Below are 23,954 nucleotides of genomic sequence, written 5' to 3' on the forward strand. Positions count from 1 at the left end.
GGGAGCTCAACAGAGATACTGCTGCTATTTGGTATTTGCTGAGTCTTTGAAAAGCTGCTTAATTTCCAGTAAAAGAAATAGAAAAAAAAAAAAAAAAAGATACAGATCACCATGAGTCATGGATCTGGCCCACTGCATCTTTTGGCAAACTAAGTTTAAGTCAGTGTTTAATACCATCACGAATATTTGGACATCCACGAGGACTACAAAATCCAAGAAAATCCTCAGGCAAAGGAATGACTTCATCCAAGATCAGAATTTGGATGCTTGGACTGGGGACATGAGATTCTTTTACTTGATGGGTCCCATGTTTGAACCCTCATGGGGATGGCTGCTCTGGGCTGATACCACCACAGACACACATTTCTCTACATGGGGAAATAGAAACACCAGACTACTCCCCAGTGATTTTTATTTCCAAGTGCTTGAACAGTCCAGATGCTACTGGCAGGAAGAAGGCAATGTCTCCTCAAATGCTTCAGTAGATACAAACTGAGAAAACTTCAGAGAGATGCCATTTTCTTGCTTCTTATTCTGAGTTCACCTACCAGCCTATCTACTGGGGGAAGGCCCTAAATTTTTGGTAGAGATTTTCATGGGATTGATGCCCTTTAATCAGGTAGAATCCCCTGTTCCCAAAGCCTGATCTTTCCCTGCCATTTCAGACATAAAGTAAGGGACTAAAATCTAATACTACATCCAGCCTTAGCTTTTTTTTCCAAATGAGTTGGATCAAAAATTCTTTATTTGTAGCTGTAGTATCAGAGTAGCCCTGGCTATCTATTAACCTCTGCAATGTGTACATGTTAAACAGTCACTGGCAGTGTATCATTCTGCAGGATGAGTATGTGTCATATACTGTTTGTCCTTTAATCCACTCCAAGGGGAGAAAAACATGTATTCAAATGTCTTCTAAAAAGCTTTGTTTATTTTTGCGGGAGGAACAGTGTTTGCAGATGTACATGGTGCTATATTTCTATGGCAGAGAAAATTAGGTCAAAGGAAGCTACCTTTCTCTGGAACAGAAGGTCAGCAAAAGCTTTTATCTCCTGAGGAATTTCATTCTACAAGCTTGGACCAACTTTGAGAAGTAACATCTCCTACAACAACTTTGTCAGAATGTGGCCCATCATACAAGAGAAGCATACCTGCTGAGTTTACAGTTTTCATTCTATGTTTTTAGATAGCACAGGCCCATTAAATTGAAGAGCAGTAGAGAAGGATCAATACCTTGAATACAACTAAATAAAATAACATTTATCAGTACATGGTACATATCTTCAGTAGAAGACAGAAGTACCAGGTTTGCAGATTCTTCAGAATGTTTCTTTGATCTCTTTGTCCCATCACAATTCTCCTCTGTCAAGTTTACCTTCACCTAGCTGTTTTTCATTTATGAACTGATCTCATCTAAGCACAAGATCAATACAGTCTCAGTCCTATTACTATTAAAAATATGTGATGAGGAAAAAGAATATGTAGACTTGTCTCATCCACATGTTATTGGTGCTTGAGTCCATGTTGTCTTAACAGTTTACCCCACAATTTTTGGAGGTTGTTGAAAAGCAACAATACAAGTTTCATCACTACTTATGGGCTCTGCTTCAGGAAGGACTCAAAGCATTTTAGCAGAGAACTCTGGAAGATGTGAATGTTGTCTCTCCTTTAACCATTAACATTGCAACACAGGTGGCTCATCTTCTGGCCTGAACACCGACCATGCCAATTCTAGAAGGTTAAATTCTGTCAGACTAGCTTATAGTAGCCTTTGAGCAGTCCCTCTGTGGTTTTGCTGGGGAATGAGAGGTTCAGGAAAGAACAGCTGCTGACACATTCAGTTTGTTTGGAGTTGCTTTAACACATAAATACCTGAAGGAAAAAACTACTTTGAATACTTCTCTGTCCCATTTCCTTTCAACACATAAATCAGAAAAGAGGTAACAATACTGGGTAGGAGAGGCAACCCTCTGTAGGTCACCTCAAACTCAGAGAGCAGTTAATTCAAATTTGTAATCGAAATAAAGGTGCCTCATATGGCTAGCACTACATGGATTACATCAAGTGGTCAACTGAAGAGGAAAAATCTCTTTAGAAACAATCAGTGGCAAAACCCAAACTCCAACTGCCTTCAGTTTTCCCTAGGACTTCCCCTTGCATAGTCAGCACTCCCCAGCGCAAACCAGCAATGCCAGGGAAGGTGCGTTCACCTCACGTGCAGACACTCAGCAGGGGAACAGTAGAGCAGGCGCTCAGTTAAAGCGCCACAAATATAAATAACGCTGACAGCAAAACACAGAAAGGGTATTTCCATTCAGCATTTCATTCAAGAACGTGCTCCGTGCCCACAAAATGAGAGCCCACTCCTGGCTGAGCCAAAGACACACAGAGGTCATGGTCTTGAGACCTCCACAGAACTTCCTTCCTCTTTGCAAAACTGCAGCCTGCCCACCAGCTGACCCACTGTGTCAACCACCAAAAAGGTTTCCATCATTTGGTACTCTGCAGGCCACAGTGCGAGAATCTGGCTGTAGCACACAGTTAAACAATTCTTCCTACACTTAATTTCAAACAAATGGGAGAAGGAGGAAAGACTATCCGCACCACTTCAAAAAGGGACTGCAGTAAACCAGATGGTGGGGATTACGTCTGGGAGAAGGCTGGTGGTTTACGATGACAGGATGTGAGGGGAAGGGAGCTAGAAATCTGGCATCCCCACCAATGCAAAGTTAGCACTGCAGGGCATTACCTGATGTGTGGGTATTGTTCCAGTGGTGAAGGTTGTACCTCTAGGCCCAAGACTGGAGCCAATAGCAGCCCATATTATGGCATCCTGAATTCACATTTGCCTTGCTTTTTGTATATTTGTGGTAGGTAGGTTAACTACAGAGTGTTTTTATTAATCACAAATAAATATTTTTGTGCCATTTATTATGCATTTGAAGAAGTGACACAGAATTATTTAATTCCTTTGCTTACAGTTTGAGTCAATTTTGCTATCTATCTACACTACCATTTTCCTCCATTTTTATTCTTTTCAAAAAGAATTAAAATAAAGAGGGCAAAAAACTCTGAAAAAAAAGCTAGTTACTTTCAGATCCCTTTCCAAGGTTCAAAGACTATGATAAACATTTTAGATTTATCAATTTTAAAAATATTAATCTTATGTATTAATACACACATCCAACCAATTCCAATTTCAACCGCAGAACAAAATCTTTAAAGACACATGCTTGTTAACCCTGTACCAGAAAATAATTTTTTTTCTATAGGCAAAGGTCTGATTAAACCTGAGACACTCCAGAGAAAATGAAGAGAGCTCTGAAAAAATTGGAAGTTCTTCACAGGACTGCCTTGAGGACCTTACATTATAAATTTCCTTAATTACTAATTCAGTAGGTCAGCTTTAGAGCAATTGCATAGCATTATCCTAATCGTTTCAGATAAATTATTTCTGTGGATTATCATTTGATAGAGTTAATAACTTTAGCTGGTTAACCAAGGAAGAAGGGGACAAAGATATCTCTTATTCAACACCACAAGAGATGAAGGCTTTGAGTTACATGATGGGAAAGACATCACATTACCTTCTCTCACTACACTCATATCCCAGGTCAGTGTTGCATCCATACGCTGTATTTATTCAACAGAATGTGGATAATCCCTTGATCTCTGGTTCTGCTTGATTCAACATCCCAGTTTTAAATTGGTATTAGCAATTATGATCCACATTACAATTAAATATGTGGTTTCAGATAAGGGAAAATAAAAAAAAAGATCAGTTCTCTGCTTCAAAGATCCAACAAGAGATTTTAAAGTGCTCAAAGAAGCAAAATGAAGTTATTGAAAATATGCTAGTATCTTTTTACAACACCCTAAAAGAATAAACCCTTATCTATTCCTAAAAGACACACAGTTAAAAGAAAATGCAATTATAGACAAAGAAGATTCTTTGAAACCACTAAAACTATATTTACAGCAATTTAAATAGTTTCAAAGCCACTAGATTTAAACAAATAAAATTACTGCAAGCTAGCTGCTCTTTCTTCAACTTCTTTGGCTTTCAAAGATCATCTTAATTTAAATGCATTAAGTGATTCTCAGATAAGCAGGGAAAGGTTTGGTTGAAAAATTTTCTTGTTTTTCCTTTAAACATACACAGCCTTTCCCAGTTAGGGAAAAGTTTCCTCCTATTAGAAACCAAAAGTGAAATTTCTTTGTGCTTTCAACATTAACTTGGGTTCCTTTATCCTTTAACAAAATTTAATTTAGCAGCAAGTGATTTAATTTGACAGACGTGCAAATTATGTATTTTCCCATCTATATATTATTGGCTGGATCTTAAATAGCTAACATTTGTGCTTAATGATATTGCTGAATCCTATGCTGAAAGGTCACTAAAAGCTGTAAATGTGCTACACAGATAATTAGATAAACAAAGCCAACTCTAGTGCAGAGGCTTTCGAAACAAACTGCAGCCATTACAGCATGCTGAACAATCAGATGCTTTCTCAGCAGCCTGAGCTTTTTGCATCATGAACGATTGTCTAGATGCCTCCACTGGTCTCTGTACAAACATGTTCTTCAAGTGTGACCCTTCAACTGCTGGATCTACCTAAAACATGCTTGCTCGCATTTTACAAGGAAAAGCTGGATATAATCTCAATACTTTTATGCCACAATTTCTACCACACCTGCTAAATCCTTATAACTGTTCTCAGTAAATATGGCAAGGACCCTATATGAACCACGCTGCCAGGGGCACATTGTACAATCAATTTCTGTTTCCTAAAGAAGATCAGGTCACATTTCATCCTGATGAGTACTGATGATTCCTATGAATTTGCCAAGATTATTCTGAATTGTTGTTCTCTCCTCCAGACTATTTAGTACTTTATATTTTGACCTTGGCAACACTTCAGCCACATTCTTCATTCCCTCACTGTGGTCCAGTGACCACCAGATTCAGAAGGTCCCACTGAAGTGTGACCAAAAATGCTCCCTGATTTTTTTCTTAATTTACAGAAATGCTTGTTACAGATAAATGAAAATGGAAGTAATTTGAGTCAGCCATTGCTGACTTCATGCAATGAATAATCTCAAGCATTCTTGAAAAGCTTGCTGGGTATTTTGCAGGGCCAGGGAGGGCTGTTGTGTTTCCTGTTATCTTTACAGGAAATTGTGTGTGTGACGGAGTGCACAGATAAAAGAATAAAAAGCTTATATATTTTAATATAATCTAGAACATTATCTTTACCAATTTGGTTGAAATTTAACCAATCTATCAAAGCCAGCTTATTTGTATTTCTTTATACTTAGCTGTATCTCCTTCCTGAAAATCAGCATTTAAATTTGTCTAGGCAATTTTAAATTAAACTACCAAATTAATCAATGAAAAACTAAATGCAACATACCTAGTGGGTAACAGTGCAATCCAATTATTTTGTCAACTTATTTGAAGGTTGGGAACTCGAATGAATGAGTAAAAAGTCATCAGACTTGGGGTTGCTATAAATAAGCTTATTAACTATAGCCTATTTATATGCACAGTGTAACAGCTGCAGTCTTCCAGAAAGACTTGCAGAACAACTTGCAGAATGTGTTAAGAGATAGTCAAATACAGTATCATCTGAACATTAATTCCAGCTAAGTGAGCAGATCCCTGGAGCACTTTAGCATATAAACTGAGGTCAGTAGACTTCAGGCAGAAGTGAAGAACATAAACTGAAGACATCCCTGACTTCAGGTTTACAATGCCAAGAAACAAAATCATACAAGAAGAACAGACCACACGAGCTGTAGTATCTGCTTGTAAGATAAAACAGAGAGGAACACACTTGTCAACAGTTCAAGATCTTGTTTTCCCTTTCCTTCACAAAGAATAATGTGATCTCAGGTCCTCTTCCTGATTATTTGAAAGGGGGAAGAAGAGGAGGGAGGACATCATGTTTTAGAGCTCAGTAAACGCTTTCCTGGCAAGAAGCTGGATGACAGTGAGTTTGCATTTGGAATGGTAGACGATGTTCCTCTCTGCCAAGCAGCACACCACAGAAGAAGGTATCCTGAAACTATATCTATATATATGTATATATAGATATATCTTACAGCAACAAATTCCATTACAGTGAAGGAATATTATTTCATGCAATAACTTCTCCCAGAAGCAGCACATTAAATTTGGCACAGGGAGAGGATCTTTGTCCAGCTGACATCACTGAAAGCAGAAACTAAGTACAATGATCATTAGATCAGACACACAATTAAAAAATAATGCCCAGAATTTTAAGTGATACAGAAGTACTGAGATATCATTAATACTCTTCTCTGCTGAGAGGAAATATTTAAAACACAAGGAAAATCCTACTTCTATTTGCTTATATGCAGTCTAGGAAAAACCATCAATTTGATGAAAATTCTGAAGCAGTGTGGTTTACAGATTATTTCATTTTACATCATTATATTATTCCATTCTACGCCCTATATGTGAAAATGTATGTCTGATTAGATTAAATGGGACACAGGAATTTTTTATGAGTAATTTATACCAGGACATTGTACACTGTTTTTGAGACTAATATTTCACAATGATGATTGTAAATGCGACCACTGTGATAGAAATCAGATGTCAAGGGACTGTGTAACTACCAGAATACATATTTTAGTTATTTTTGTTCAAATTTATAAATTAGTCTATGGAATAAACAACAGAATAAAAACTAGCGGGAAAAGCAAACGTAGACTATGAGGAACATACTTTTCAGTATGTACAAAGAAGCAAACCTACAGAAACTATGGTGCAAAATACATTTGCTTTTAAAACCACTGTAACATGCCCTTTTTTTTTTTTTCCTCTTTGCAACTTCAATAAAGAAGAAATGAGATCTCAGCCCTAAACATATAAACCAGTTTACTTTTCTGACAAGCACTATTGAAAAATGTCAACCATATAAATCAGGAAATTGTCCAAAATTTCCATTAACCCATTACAATTAATTAGAATTATAATTGTGCACAATTAAATTCTAGAAAAATTATGTATCACATAATGATATATTGTTGGTGTAAGTACTGATAATACTTGAGAAACTCTATTAAAAAACCTCATTCTTTGATTTAATTAAGATTTATGCCTGCCAGCCTTACAAGACCTTTAACATGTTATTAACAATCATTTTGGACAAATTTTACTGGTACAATGGACTTTATAGTGTATTTTGCTTTGTCAAACCATAATAAATACTTTTGCATCATTGTTACTACATTAACAATAAAGCTACAGTGGCAAAGTGCAAGGTCCTCAAGGTCTCAGAAGCCTAAGGGACTCTTTTCTAGGCTGATTAAACTGTATAAAAACCTATATAGCAATGGTATAAAAAAACAAGAACGAATGATATCAACATTTTGAAGCATGTACTAACAAAGCAAGATCTTGAGAGTAATTATCTTAAAGACCACACCAACTGTGGTCAGCTTACCATTTTCACCATCTCTCCCTATACCTCGTTGTGACAAAGGCGATGCAATGTGTGAAACCCTAACAAGTCTACCCACAATTCTGCAGCTTGTTCAGTGTTTCTCAAAAATACTCTCTTTCCACTAATAGTACAAATTCTTCTAGATACTCTGCTCTATTATTGTGCAACCATCTCTCTCAGCTGCTGCGATCACACGTTTCTTAACACCTCTGCTGTCAGTATTTCAGCGTGATTGAGCAGACCAAGTTCTTTCCCCCTTTCACCTCAGCCCCAATCTGACCATTTTAGATTTCACTGCTTTTAGCATTTCCCCTCCAACCCATTAACAATGTTAGCTTCATCCACCATCTGAAATCTCACTGTTAGATCTTCCTCCACATTGGTCCCATGTATGGGAACCTCTGAGTCTGTGTTGAACAGCCCTCTGCATTCAACCCACATGCTCTTAAGACATGTAGTTTTCCATTAGATTTGCATGGAAAAGATGTATTTTTTAGCACTGTACTCATCTTCTGGACTGCAGACTCACTAAAACAAGAACTATCTTGGTAGTCCTCCTTCTGCTGTAGAAGGTCAATCACACAGTCTGCACCTAACAAACATATGACTACAGTTACTTGACTACTTCTGTAGTGAATAGTTGTTTTTTAAAACTAATTCTTGACACTTGGCACTAGAGTTTCTGGCACCTACTTATTCATAATAAAAATTATGATATAGTTTCTTTCCTCCTTCCTCCTCAATATTGTGGTTTCTTACTTCATGCCTCAGGAAAGTATCACATCTGCCAAACCCAGGACTACCCTTTAGGTAGTCTTGCATATTAGAATGCAAGAAGGATCCAGTGTAATGTTAGAAAATAACTTTTTTAATGTGGAGAAAAAAAAAGCTTTCACATCCATTCTGTAAACCCTATGTGTATATGTAAATTATTACTGAAATAAAATCCCACAGTAATTCTCTAACTGCTGTGTGGGAGTATAGACAAAGGAATGGGTGGAAAGAAAAAATATTACAGTGTATCTGCTCATACTCACATTATCAAAGGGAATACAAAACTGTGTGCTGAGATAAATTTGCTGGTCAATAGAACAAGCATCCTAAATTTTTGTTTTAAACTTCTAGTCTCACAATTTAGTTGGTTGCAGTTTAAGAAGAAAAGATGTTATAATCCAACCAAATGCTCCAAAGAGTAGTGCACAGAGCAAAGGTCTAGTAAGTAGCTTTGGGCTGACACCAGACTGCATTCAAAAAGAGAGAGAGGTCAGGGTAGGCAGCCAGATGGCATGTGTATGGTGGTATCCATGCCCACGGTCAAGTGAGAGGCAAAAGGAATGCTGTCTGAGTTTACATCAAAAGAATCCAAAGGGAACATGTATATCAGGGTGACAATACCACTCAATTACTCCAAACTCCACTTGACTCCAGTGAGGAAAGCCACCTAGATGTTCTCATCCCTTGTCACTGTCACCCTGGTGCTGCAGTAACCTAGGATACTACCAGTTGCATCAATGCTTTTTAACTGTTGCCCCTTAATTACATCAACCACATATGTACAAATCACTTACAAGATGTATTTGTTGCACACTCAGATACTGAGGCTTCCAAAAAATTTGTCTACTTTAGGACATATCGGTCATTCAGAGTCAGAAAGGAAACTATTGCCAAGTCCTGCCCAGTTGAATTAAATGCTTTCAGTCAGCTCTTGGGTTTTAAATGGGCAATTCAAGTTTTAGAAGATTTGCCAAGCTCTACACCACAAAATTTAGCATGGACTTTAGACTTTGAAATTTGGTAGGCCTTCTGGTAGTTTAAAAAAAATAAATAAATTAAATGTTCAAGTTATAAAGAAAAATTTTCCTCCATATCAGTTTCATATTAGTTTGAGTGTTTTAAACATGACAAGACCTCTGCTTAAGAACAAATGACAGCATCATTGACACTCCCACAAGGAACACTATAAAAACGCCTCCCCAGTTAATAGTACAAAGTCCTGTTACTAATAAAACAAATATACACACAGAGGGTACTAATTGTTTCAGCAAATATTGATACAAAAACTTCAAAGAAAATATTTCCTAACAATAGCAATCTTCCTTCTTCACATTTTCTCTTGTTTCTTTTTCACCATTTCTCTTTCTTCTTTCCCATCAGTCCATTATCATGAAGTAATAGGCTGGCACTCTCAAAACCCAGTCTTCATAATAATCTCTTAAACTCTTTTAAATTCTTTAACATTCTAGCAGTGACAAGCATCAGTTTACAGTCACAGGAGAGAGGCTCACAGAAGTGCACTTACAAACCCTTCAACATATTGGAATGAATAGCAAAACAATCCACATGGAGAAAATGTGATAATGGAGCCATAACATGATGGCATCAGCCTCTTAAAACATTCCTACTCAAAGCTCTATTGTATGCACTATTTAGTTTGAGCATAGGGATATCTGGAAGCCACATCAAAGGGCTAATAGACAGACATTTTGTAAACATATGTAGAACTGATGCCAGGCCATAAAACAACATTGTACTGAGTATTATATGTCTTCAGAGAAGGCTGCTTTTTTTTTTTTTTCTTTCTGGGGTTGGGTTGGTTTTTTTTCTGTCTACAAATTATTTCTTCCCTTATGTGCATGAATGCCTAACAGGCTCAGAAGTCTGAACAATTTTCATGTTCTCTTGCCCCCTGGAGCTTTGCCCAGTATCACAAATTCCGAGAGAGAGATGATTTTTGAAATAGGGAAAGGAAGAAGAATGAAAAAGTAAATAAGCTGCTATTTCCTCTGTAGAACAGGTTCTGTTACATCAATCACAGACCAGTAAAGACCTTCACAATCTATTACCTTAACATCTCTGTTTCCCAGGTCATTCCTAGGACTACTACTTCCAAAGCGCTGTCCAAACTTGGCTCAGAGCTATATCACATTCTTCAATGCTCTTATATGCCTGTGGTGTTCAAAATAGAGTCACTTTTCAAATAGTACATTCTGTAAATATGGCACTCCATAAAAACAGGAGGCAAAAAAGCTGTGTAGAGTAAATTCCTGGAACAGCTCTTGAAGATTCCAAAAAAGCCACTTATGAGCTCCTCTGTTTCTGCTTTACAGTATTTATGCTAGATCACAGAATAATGAGCAACCATTAAATGTATGTACTTTGTAGGGCACTTAGGAAACAGTTTTCCCATCACTTAGTAACTGTAAGATAAGTAAAACAGCACTGCACACCAAGAAATACACAGTATGGAAAGACACTGAAAGTGGGGATTATAGAATATTATATCTTTATCCACTTTGATACCTTTTCAGTTAATCAAGCATTTTGTGGTTCTGTGTTTGGCACATTCGGTACATTGAAGACAGACTAACAAGAAACAGCTGCTATTTATAGCATTTCCCCAGAGATGGGAACGGTTGCTTCTGCACTTGAAGACCAATCATGTTACATCTGTATTAAAATGAGAAGACAAACATGTTGTACTGCCAGCTCTGCCTGAATTTCAAATGAAAATCACATTAGTTAACTGGTGAATTTCTCAGCCAGTCAGTCTCCAGTGTCAACTTACATAATTTAAATGAAACATCTCACCAATACACAGTACAGTACAAAAGGATGTTAACAGCATGGGCCCAGGTTCAAAAGTGTGCTTCAAAAACTCCTCCAAGATAAAAGTCAGGAATGGACTGCAAATGTCTCTAACCTGCAACAGCCTGGACCTCAGCAGGTTCTGCTACCATATCTTTCTCATTTCACAAACTCTTTGGCTCAACTGTCAGCAGTCATACAGGCTTAAATATGTTAAGTCCTGCAACTCACAGGTTTTCCGCTCTCCCTGCTGTGCTAAGCACTGTTAGAAGGGGGTCCCAAGCTCAGAAGGCTGCCAGGGCATCAAGTCATAGCATGTTTGTTCTCATTGCTTCCAATCTGTTTATATGAAGAAAAGCTTGATCTTGAACTCATTATATGACAGGCACAAGCTCACCTCCTTTGGGCACCTACAGTATTCAGGCCTCAGCAGGTACTAAGGTACAAGGACCTTGAGACTGACAGTGAGGATGGCAGATGTCTCTGCTCAGAACATGCACAGTCATAGCCACTCTGACATTAGCAAGGGTCCTGTCTGGGGAGAGCAGCCCTTCCCTAACCTAGAAGGGATAATACTAAGACAAACAGAACAGAGACATTGGTGAGACACTGAACTTTACTGACAGTGTGACAAAATCAATTTCCTTTTTCTGTTCAGATGCATTCTATACCACCTGAAAACTTGGTAGTGCAAAGTTGCAACTTACACTAGGTTTCAAAGTACATTTTTCTTAGTTGGAGCAATTGATGCTAAAGAATTTAGTTGCTGCTACTGGTTGCCCAAACAGAAAGGATAAAGCAGAACAGAAACCTAAAGCATCAGTGGGTTAACTTCTCAGAAGCACTCGTGTGCCTTGGGTACAGAGCTGCCTCAAAAAGCAACAGGACATCTGCACCCAGGTCACATCGTTGCTTCTGAAGATGAAGGCATCCCTGAGAGCTTGATGTTTCACAAAGCAGTAATTGCATTTCTTTTACTGCTTTAAGTTATTCAGAAACATAAATGTGTTGAAGGTAAGCACAGGTGCCTAAACAAAGGCTTGCAAGTTTGACAATTCCGAGTATCAATTTTGACGATATCAAACATTTCTTGCAACAGCAAAACAAAGCATGTATTACAGGACTTTAAGTATATTAAGTTTAAAACACAGCAAACTTTTAGGAAAACATGTGAGAAGTATTTCAACTACTTTTTTTTCCTATTTTCCTTAAAATTTTTCCAGTTTAACTTTTTTCCCCCTCCATTGCTATATGCCAGAATCCACACAAAACTCTTGGAAAAATATTTTTTAAAGGAGGGACTGAACTGGATATGCTAAAAGAGTGGTCAAATAAAGCAAAAAACAAAAAAGGCTAAGGAAAAAAAGAAATTATTTTCTCCTTTAAAGGATTTTAATAATAATATTGAACATTGCTTGTAACATAAAATTTTCAAATATTTCAAGCTCCTGGTGATTATTTTTAATACACAGGCTAAAATCTCACAGGAGGAATTAATGAATTATTTATAAATCAAGCAGTCTATTAAATTCTGATCAATATATAGATGAACTTAAACATACCTAACGTGCAATTACATCTAGAACTGTATCTCTTCTCACCAGCCTTCTGCAGTATCCCACAGTGACCCTCATTTTCAATTAAGTTCCAGTTTTTAAAGTCACAATTTGCTGCAATACCTGTGACCAGTAATCTTTCAGAGACTTCAGACTAATTTCAAACTGTTTTGCTTCAGACCTTTCTAAGAGTGATACCACCCGCTGCTGATTTCTCACCCAGAGTTCAGAGATCCAGATTTGCTTTTGTTTCAATTCAAAACTTAAACTGAAAGTTTGGCCTGTGGAAAAGGCACCTTTCTATTCCCCTGCTTTTGTACTGCATTTTGAAACACTCTGGCATAAAAGGCATTGTAAGAGTTTGGGTCTGCAATGTATTTTACTGCCTAAATAGCTAGATGTTTCCCATTTTTACCAGAGTAACGCAGTGGAAATGAGTGTGGTGAAACACCCATTAAGGCTTCAAGAGGAACTGAGTGCTAAAAAACCTAAACATTCACTTGTTTTATTTTTCTGTTTCTTGGTTACATTTTCAAAGTGTGTCCACTACCACTCCCATTAACATCAGCAGGGGGCTTGTAAATAAGTCTTTACTCAGTGTTTCAAAAAACTAAGCTTCTCAGTGGAAGAAGTGAAGAGATCCCCATCCATTTCATTACTTAAAGAAACAGAGCAGGACAGCAAAGAGAAAATCAAGTACAGGAAAGCACCTTAACACATCTTTGAAGGTTATATTTGGACCCTTCAAAACCTGAATTGAAATTTTGCATTTTGAAATACACCAAACAATTCAGGAAATATCATCTATTAGCTGGTTAGAAGCATGGCTAAAAAATTACATAAAATTAAATTAACTGTACTCTAATTTAGAAGTTGAGGCACTGTCTTTAACTTTGTAAAAACACTTTTCATTAAGCTAGACTCATAGTTGATGGTATGTAAACCAATCAAACACAAGGCACAAGGGTAGTTACTTTTTCCCTGCCCAGTGATCAAGCTTCTGAAACCATACATTCATGCCTACACTGAGGATCTCTAGAAATCACAAGGCAGAGCTACAGAACTACCATCTCAGAAAAGATAAAATCTTATAAGAGTTTTGCCTGGTTTAAAGGACAGAGGTAGTAATTCTTATTTTCCATTGAAGTTAGAAAACTACAATGTTTAAAAAAAATTGTAGCTCGGTAGATGTACTCCAGCAGCAATTTCTAGTGCTGCTATAACTGAGGTCCCATCAGCATTTTCACAACAAACCATACTGCCAGAAAATTAATTCCATGTTGTAAGCTGACACAGAAGACCTCATACTAGGCACAAATCCTTCTGCACCATGAATTTAGCTTGTATGATTTTTGGCTAAGAAGTTGGAAGAAAAGAGAAAGCAGGAAGAAAAGTCTTAAAATGGAAACCAATAATTTAGGATTAACTAGTGTTCTAACAAAATTTGCACATACTTTTTAGTGCAGATGGTTTATTCTTCCAAACTAACACATATACAACTCCTGCTACAATGCAGCAATGATTTGCACAGGAAAAAAATTTAAAAAAAGTTAAACTGACACCCTGTATTCACTTCTACATTTGAGAAAAAACTTGGGTAAACAATTTATTTCCAGGCAGCAGAACCTGCCTTATTTGCCTGATCAAGAAACCACTTGAAGATTATTAACAGAACAATAAGCAAATGCCAAGTACAAATCATTATGGCAACCTTAACTTACTGCTCATTATTTATAACTGTATTTGTTACAGTGCTAGGATTTCACTTCTGCTTACATACACGCTTCTTCGTAAGCCTATGCAGATGGTAGTATTTAAAGTGGGCTTTAAGTCAGGGAAACAAAAAGGAGGAGGTTAAATTGTGTACAGTTTAGTTGAATTTCCTGTTCTTAGAACACAGTAATTCTTATAGTTTTCTAAAATATATCCGAGTACATTAGATCTGAGTCTGGTGGTTTCAAACCTGCTACCTGCAAAAAAACTGAAGAGTCAAGATGTCTGAAATGGAGAAGAATATGTGAATAAGAGTTACTCGTTTCAAGGATTTCTTAGGAAAAGATGTTCCTTGGGGTTTTACTTTTTTGTATTTCTAAAGAACAAAATAAGTTTCTTTCTGTATATTCTCACTCACCTGCTCTGGGTACTTGCTGCCAACTATCTCTGCCACAATGTTAAAGGAAGGAGAGTCTGGATAGGTCTTAGCCCCCATCTTCAGGTGCACAACAATCTTAGTGCCCCGGGAAGACATCCGTGACATCATTTCAGCATCTTCCACAGAGATACAAGCAGTGGGAATCCTGGGCACATCAGGCTGGTAATTCTGCCACCCTGTATGTGGGCTGTGAAAACAAAAATAAAAACACAGTGCTAACAACTTAGGTCTGTGAGCTATTATCATTTTTATAGAATTATTAAAAAGAATACTTTCACTACCATCCTCAGTAGACTCTCAAAAAGGATATATTTACTATTTTAAAATAAACCTTTTGATAAAATACATCAAGTGTTTTTATACTGATCAGAATATCTGACTGTTACCATTCCATATGTCTGGAAAGCTATTCTGTGTCCGTTCTATTTAGGTCATTGTCATGCTTTAACATTACAGTAGTAAATGCTCTGATATCACGTTTCCTTCACTGCTTTATCAGGAATAAAAGCAATGAGACAGTAAGTGAACAGTCTGTAAGAAGTGTGGTTTTTTGATCTGTAACAATTAATGAAATTAAAATTCACTACTTCAACTAATTCAACATTAGACTGGAGATTTATTTTGAAGAGCACTAATATGAGAGACTTCAGGAAAAATAAGACAATGAGACTATAAAAAAAACCCAGCACATTTATTTGTTCTCAGGACACTCGATGTTTCAACCACTACCTGCAGACAAAAGAGAACTAAAATAAAACAAACAAACAAACAAACCCCCAACAATTAACTTTACACAAATTATGCAAAGAAAAAGAAAAATATGAACCATTAGATGCAAGGCTTCAGTGTCTTCCATTTAGGAATAGCTATGCCTCGTGGAGATAAAAAAGGGGAAAAATAATTTAAAAAATAAATCACAAAGTTCCTCTGACATTCACAGTGCAATATGGAGTGACTTCTTCTCTCCTCTCAGAAAGCTGCAGATGGTTTCATGAATGTGTAAAGCAATTATTTCCCTTCCAGAGGCTCCTTCTACCACCACTGACTGCAGAGCTAACTGGAGTGAATGCTTCCACATCTAACATCACAGGATCACTAAAAGGCAATGGACAATTTCCTTAACAAGTTCCTTCACTTTTTTCACATTTGGCTATTATTTACATTTTTTCTCATTTTCTGGTGCTTCTGTTGAGGTTTTTTGGATCTGACTTGCAGAAGTACTGAGTATTACAGCTGCAGCTGAAGTCAACGCTTTTAAAGTGAAGTTGTATATAAAGCTAGATACAGTGGAAAAAAACATGTGGGGAAGAACGAGAAATCAGGATCTAGATGTATGTCCAAACTCACAAATACTCCCGATATAAAATCATTCATTGCCTTCATTTCCCACTTGTAAAAGAGGAATAAAGATACTCTCTGTTTCAAGAAGATGGACTCAATGAACACTTGAGAACCATTCTGACACTGCATTAATGATCAGAAATCAACTGGTATACAATTATATATCCTAAATCCTAAAATAAGCTTAAAACTGTGCATTGAAATATTAGAGTAAAACTCTGAATAAGTAGCTCTCCAGTACTGGCCATCCTCTGCAGTAAATCTGAGAGCTGAAATAATACATTTGTAATCCTTTATTTCAGGTCTACTTTGTAATTCTCAAGTTTCAGTCACTACTGCAGAGGTACTTTCAATATACATAAAATATTCAGCCATGTAGAGGCTTCTTCAATATTCTTATGAATATGCTATTTGTCTCAGTTACTAAATTCTAACTTTATCAGCAAAATGCCAGTGAATTAAGTTGCTGAAGGAAATCTCTAAAGCTAAATCTTATCTTTGTCTACGTTACCCTATGAAGAAGGGCTAGAGCTGAAGCTTTCAAACCAGATTACACTCCTCACAACAGCTGTTACAAGTTTTAACACCATTTATCCATATATTAATAACAGAATAGCAGAATGGTTGAGGTTGGCAGGGATCTCTGAAGGTCATCTGGTCCAACCCTCCTGCTCAAGCAGGGCTACCCAGAGCCAGTTGCCCAGAATCATGTCCAATATGTGAAAATCTTCACCTATGAGCCTGCTTATAGTAGCAGACACATATTTTTATACATTTAAACAAAAAAAAAAATTAAAAATTGGGAGATTTTTAACTCTTCTAAACTGGGAAAAAAACATGTCATTCCTAAAGGAGATGTGGTGATGAGGGAGGGAGAAATTCACTTTGTAAGGATATAAATTAGGTAAAATGGGAGAGATTATTCAGCTCTATTTCTTTAGAAGAATAAATCCTTCTCAACAATAACAAGTCATATCATAATCAATAACATACCCTGCAGAGCAGATATGTATTTGCAAAGAAAATACAAAAATCAGTTACAGAGGTCTTATGGGAGCTGCTTCAGTGTGAAGACAGATCTGTTTATTAGGTGGCAACACTTTAGGAAATTATTGCTCCCAGTTGTTTATGGCTGAACCTCATACGAAGGCCAGTGCCCTTTCTCCTCATCAGCCTTGCAGGTCAGGTGACCCATAGCTCATAGAGCTACCTGGGTACTTGGAACCTCTTGTGCCACATAATCCTCCCCAAGTAGGATAAACTCACGTAGACTTATAAATTCAGATCTTATGTATTTTTTTCTTTCCATTTGTCCCTGTAAAAAAAGAGCCCCCACCCTCTCCACCCACGCTTATAAACTCCAACAATTTGCTGCATATGTTTAATATTTTTTCTGAGTGTTTGTGGATATACCCAGCATGTTAACCAGACTTCCCAAAGAACATAAAATAAACAACACACTGAAAATAAGAGATCACAATTTCATATATTAATGTTCAAAAAACCCCCTGCATTCAACAACTCAGCAGAAACAAACAGTTTTTGCACATTTTAAATGAATCCATTCACCTGAGTCTTCTGGCAAGATTATGTCTGAATACTAACGTGCCATGTACATTGAACTGCAGTGATTCAGGTTTTATCACCACCTGTATTGATTTCACTCCCCTTGTTATTTCCCAGATACTCAACAAAAATAACCCTAAAATTGTATTTGTTTCTCCAGTATAAGTAGCAATTATGTTTCTTTTGGATGTTCAATCCTGACAGTCCACCACAATTGTGAATAAAGCTTCCGACAACCCAGTGAGATGCACGCACGCTTACACACCCCAAATGAATGAACGTTTGCAGGTAAAAAATTTACTCTGGAGTAAATTTGGTTTACATGGAAAGGTTTCAGTAGAAGGGGTGCTACAGGGGTGGCTTCTGTGAGAAGCTGCCAGAAGCTTCCCTCATGTCCAACAGAGCCAATGCCAGCCGGCTCCAAGGCGGACCTGCTGCTGGCCAAGGGCTAGCCCATCAGCAATGGTGGTAGCACCTCTGTGATAATGTATTTAAGAAGGGGAAGGGGAAAAAAACCCCCAACTGTGCAATGGCAGCCAGAGAGAGGAGTGAGAATATGAGAGCAACAACTCTGCAGACACCAAGGTCAGTGAAGAAGGTTGGGGAGGAGGTGCTCCCCAAGTTGAGTCTGTTTTGCCCACAATGGTAATTGGTGAAGGATCTCTCCCTCTCCTTATCTCGACTCATGAGCCTTTCATTGTATTTTCTCTCTCCTTTGGTGGACACCTGATGTCCAGCCAAGGTCAATCCACTAGATTAGCCTAAAAAATAAACCTTAAAGTCATGTGGTAGTCTTGCCATTTTTATGCCCAAACTACTGTTTTTAGTACTACTACTGAGATTATAAAGATAAACCCAACTACCCAAATTAGGACATTTTGGTACAGGCAGTGCCAAAATAAAGTGTCCACTTACTAAAGCACCAAATAGTACATTAAAAAAATTCTAGGTAAAGTAAATTGAGCCCCTTTTATGCAGAAATCACCAAAAACTGGAAAGGCTGCAGGCCATATGGCAAAGCCTGAGCAAGAATTAACTAAACAAAATAGAAAAGAAATTATTAGCAGGCTCGGTGTGTAACCGGCAACGATGGAGAGAAGCAGACCTGAGTTTGGCTCAAAACGGGGCAAAAAGGATGTGGTTTCAAGAGAAGGAATTTTGGTACTTGTAGGCAAGGAAGAATATTTTCCCTGTGTCTGAACAAACATGACTTTGTGGCTATTTTTTCTAAAGAAAAATAAATTTACTAAAAAAAATAAAAAATCTGACTTTCATTTACCAGTCCCTGCCCCAGAAAAAGAAAGGAAAGTATCACATAAAACTCGTGAGGGAGACGGCTTGATGTCCAGATGGAGATCGGTGACAACTAGTGTCCCTCTGGGATCCATACCGGGAGCAGTACTATTTAATATATTCATCAACCATAGAGACAGTGGGATTGAGCGCACCCTCAGCAAGTGGCTTGATGTCCAGACGGAGATCGGTGACAACTAGTGTCCCTCTGGGATCCATACCGGGAGCAGTACTATTTAATATATTCATCAACCATAGAGACAGTGGGATTGAGCGCACCCTCAGCAAGTTTGTTGATGACACCAAGCTGAGTGGTGCAGCTGACATGCCTGAGAGATGGGATGTCATCCAGAGGGACCTGGATAAGCTTTAGAACCCCATGTGAACTTCATGAGGTTCAACAAGGCCAAGTGCAAGGTCCTGCACCTGGGTCAGGGCAATCCCCAGTACCAATACAGGCTGGGGTATGAAGGCATTGAGAGCAGCCCTGTGGAGAAGGACTTGGGGGTACTGGTGGATAAAGAGCTGGATGTGAGCCAGCAATGTGTGCTCGCACCCAGAAAGCCAACCATATCCCAGGCTGCATCAAAAGAAGCACGGCCAGCAGGTTGAGGGAGGTGATTCTGCCCCCCTACTCCAGGCTAGTGAGACCCCACGCTAGAATACAGTGTCCAGCTCTGGAGTCCTCAGCACAAGAAAGACATGGACCTGTTGGAGTGGGTCCAGAAGAGTGCCACAAAGATGATCAGAGGGATAAAACACTTCTATGAGGACAGGCTGAGAGAGTTGGGGCTGTTCAGCCTGGAGAAGAGAAGGCTCTGGGGAGATTTTATAGGAGCCTTCCAATACCTGAAGGGGGCCTACAAGAAAGATAGGGACAGACTTTTTAGCAGGGCCTGTAGCGACAGGACAAGGGGTAATGGCTTTAAATGAAAAGAGGGCAGATTTAGACTAGATATAAGGAAGAAATTTTTTACAATGAGAGTGGTAAAACACTGGAACAGGTTGCCCAGAAAGGTGGCAGAAGCCCCATCCCTGGAAACATTCAAGGGGCTCTGAGCAACCTGATCAAGTTGCAAATGTCCCTGCTCACTACAGGGAGGTTGGACTAGATGACCTTTAAAGGCCCCTTCCAACCCAAATCATTCTATGATCACAGAGCAACCCTGATGCAGAATTGGCATTGATCTTTGCAACATTGGTTCCTATGGGCAAGTGAGATGCACATCTGGCATATCTTACTAACACCTGGCAGTGATGTCAGCTTCAAACCCACACTCTTGAAAATGCGGTCATCCAGCAAAGCCTGAATTCATTTTGCAAAACTTTATTTATATACATACTTTACACCATACTTTGGTGTTTAGTAGAGGAGTGTAGGGTTGTTTTTTTTTTTAATTGTTTAACAAAAGCACCTGTTCTTCTTAAAAAAAATGAGTACATCTAGCTAGATTCATCCTTTATAAACCTATTAATGTCAATAAAAACTTGTCATCATTCAGTCTCAAGACCATCTGTAGACAAGAGTCAGATAAATAAAGTGGTTGGATTTTGGTTTTGATAAACCCCTCGATTTCACATCTTGGAAAGTATTTAAGAGAAGAATCACAGTATGAATAACAAAGCAGAGGAAGGGCTCCAAAAATAAAGCATTTTCTCTGTTAGAAGTGCATATCAAATGACTAGTAAGAAACAGATCTGCTTATGCCTTACAGAAAAGTGTTAAGTAAGGGTAAAAAATGTCAAGAAGCATCTACTTAATTAGTTTCTCTTCTAAGAAAAATAATCAAAAGTGGAGAAACTAAAAGGCATGGATGAAAAGATGGGCTGCTGGTGTCAGGTCAGTTCTAACTCTTGTTACTGTGGTAGCTGACCTTGCATGCTTCATTACTTCATTCCTGATCTACCAACCCTTATCTCTAAGATAAGCTAAAATGCTCAAGGACAAATAAACCGTGTAAGAACCCGTGCTTCAAGCTAAACTGGATGCTCTGATGGAAAACACATCTCAAGTTGAAAACTAAGCAAAGATAGCAATCTCCTAAAGGGAGAAGTAAGCATGATATTACAAGAACTCTAACATGACTAAAAGAAAACAAAACAAAACAAAACTTGATTATAAGAAAGCTTACAAAGACCTACTTCAGCTGTAATGTGTATACAAACACTGGCAATGCACAACTCTTCACACCAACCTCATAAATCAATCTAGGGTTGGGAAATACAAAATTAATGTTGTCTAAGTATCTTTAGTTTACTCACTCAGACAAACACATTGTGAGACTCTAATTACATACATGACCACCTATTTTCTACAGGAACACAAGCCATATTCACTGTACCAAACACATGTAACCTAAACATTCATATTAGGTCAGCTACTTTGTTATTACTGACTTAAATAATAAAATACATTCCTGAATGCAACCATGACTATATTAATCACTAGCTATACCCATAGCAAGATCACAGCTTTAACTCTTGGTAATAGGGTCACATCCTCCTCATACTTTGGTTCTGTTTTTTTCACTTGTATATTGCACATATCACAGAAAACCCCCTCACATACAAAGCTTTACAGTTTAAAGGAGTGATGGAACATCCCGTAGCAAAACAGAAAGGAAACTGTACATCTTGATCTCATGCTTAGCTACAGAGAACTGCTACTCATGAGTGCCTCACTCCTGTACCTTTCTCTTCATTGAGAGCTGAATGGCAAGGGCTGAACTCCATTCAAGTAAATCCCCTTTTCCAGCACCATAAAGACCTTACAAAACAAAACTTGTCCTTGTATGCACTCAGACTGTGTATGTTCTTTCAAGATTCTCACCATTATCTGGATAGAGAGGCCAAACTGTAACAGAATTAGTCAAAAATGTCAAAAGTATTGTTAAATCTTCTCAGAAGAATTAGGTCTTTAAAAATAAAATCAAGATTATTCCCCATTTACAGCCACTTGACAAAATATCAAAAAAATAAATCCAGCCTAATTTTGTGTTTCTGTCATCATCTGTATCAAGATTCTCTTGTTTTGTTTGCTTCCTATATGGCCTTTGGAGGATTTGATTTGTTAGTTTACAGTAAATTGAAATTATATTAAGACTGCTACATTTGAAACAAAATATGAATATGCACAGAAAATTTTAAGAAACTAAGGACCAAAAATATGATATGGTACAAATATGGAATTAAATAATACTGCAGTCTGTTACTAAGGATAGAATATTGGAGTCTAGTTATGCAGTCTCTTCCAGATTACTTTGTACCAGCCTTTAATTGATGTAGCATCTGCACAAGTGTAATGAAGTGTAAGAAAGACTCCAGAAACTATTTGCCTTACCAAGGAAAACTCCCTTTGAAAAAAAGAACGGCATTATTATTACCACATGGACTCCATTTAAATCAACATTTAGAAAACTGCATCTAATCAGTGCTAGGTACTCATTAAAATTAGGCTTTACCAAACAAGCGTAATAGCTTTGACATAATTACATACGTGATAGGCTACAGAATGCAACTAATTCGTATATGTTTGTATTTCATTATAATACTCAGTACCACACACACCAAGGAAATTCTATAACCACTGAAAAACTTTTTTAAATGCTGTAGATTAGATATAGTTTGTCAAAGAAGAAGCAGAAAACAACTGTGAACGGTAAAAAGATCAAATGAAGCAAGTCCAATGAATTCCACCCCGGGACTATCCAACTGCTGGGAAAGTAGAAAAGTCTGCACGATCCTTTCCAAATGTCTGTAGGAAACGGAGGCTTGCACCAGCTGCTCTTCAACAGAAACAGAAACTTTCTGCATCTTACAGACACGAGGATGACTCTCCAGCAGCTGACAATACCTTGAGGGAACCATTTAAGTCATACACCTGTTTGGCCACCTTCTGCTCCGTATGAACAACGAAGCTCCCTCCTCCTGTGTTTACATCCCTGCCTTGTGAGAACGCAGCTGCCTGCTGCATGCTACCATAGGTATGTTAGCAGAGGGCTCCTGGAGGGAACACCAGTGACAATCCTAATTGCCAACAGCTGCAAGACTTCCAGCTTTGTGGGGTCTCTTTTTATTTTTTTGTTGAAATCCTGGCTTCTCAGCCTGATATTTATATCTTCAGTAACCCCTGTATCACCAGAGACTAGTGAGCACACAGGACAAATTTAAAAAACCTCACTGGAAACAGATGATATATGTTATACCTCCAGGAACAATATAAATAAATCCAAACAACAACAAAAAACAAACCCCAAACACCCAAAACAAAACAACAACAATAAAACTAATTTTCTTTCATTGGAAAGCAGAGAATCAGACAAAGAGGCATCACAGAGCTAGCAATACATAAGCAAACTAACAGGCAGCTGTCTAGAATACTGATCTGGCCTCATACCTCTTCCATTTTATGATGTTTGTTATTACTGATAATGTATTCTTACATTAAAATTATCAGGCACAAACAGGTGTGAAGAGGTATCACACAGGATCAGTCACCCTATCAGTGCTTCCAAGCCTCTGCTTCTTTGCAGACAGTAAGTAGCAGGGAAGGTCAAGCTCTCCCATACACAGATATATACATTAAGTCACATCAGAAACTTGAGCCTCTTCTGATGTTCAAGACAACATATTACGGGACAGTATGGGGAAGTTCTTCCTCCTTTCAAAAGATGGTCATGGTAAAGGCTAACAGACAGCCAACACTTCCAGTGAGAAGAAGGAAAAGGGTAGGGATGGAGGATTCTAGCCCTACCCACCATAAAACTTCTTCCTTTTAATCAGCTGACCAGAGAGGTAAATAGAAGGGAGCGAGGTCTGAAAGGAGTCAGAGAAAAGTTTCAAACTCACAGAAGAGGGCCTGGATGAAGCTTTTGTTCCCTTCCTTCTCTACATCACACACCATTCAGGGCAGTACACTTTGGACACTGTCCTCCATAAAAAAAAATTAGATACAAACCTCTCTTAAACGTATTTAGGAATAGCTTTTCC

At 37.9% G+C, this 23,954-nt stretch overlaps 1 protein-coding gene across 1 annotated transcript in view; it reads right to left on the reverse strand.

The window, feature by feature from the left end:
- CPQ (carboxypeptidase Q) overlaps positions 1 to 23,954 on the reverse strand; it is a gene marked incomplete at its 3' end in the record, with an annotated part of 80,060 nt that overhangs the window by 26,244 nt on the left and 29,862 nt on the right. Inside the window, exon 3 of the mRNA XM_010164822.1 lies at positions 14,745 to 14,952. Coding sequence (XP_010163124.1) covers positions 14,745 to 14,952 — 208 coding nt within the window. The remainder of the gene's footprint in view (positions 1 to 14,744; positions 14,953 to 23,954) is intronic.

The sequence above is a fragment of the Antrostomus carolinensis genome, unplaced genomic scaffold, assembly GCF_000700745.2.
Source record: "Antrostomus carolinensis isolate BGI_N321 unplaced genomic scaffold, ASM70074v2 scaffold583, whole genome shotgun sequence".
Classification (NCBI taxonomy): domain Eukaryota; kingdom Metazoa; phylum Chordata; class Aves; order Caprimulgiformes; family Caprimulgidae; genus Antrostomus; species Antrostomus carolinensis.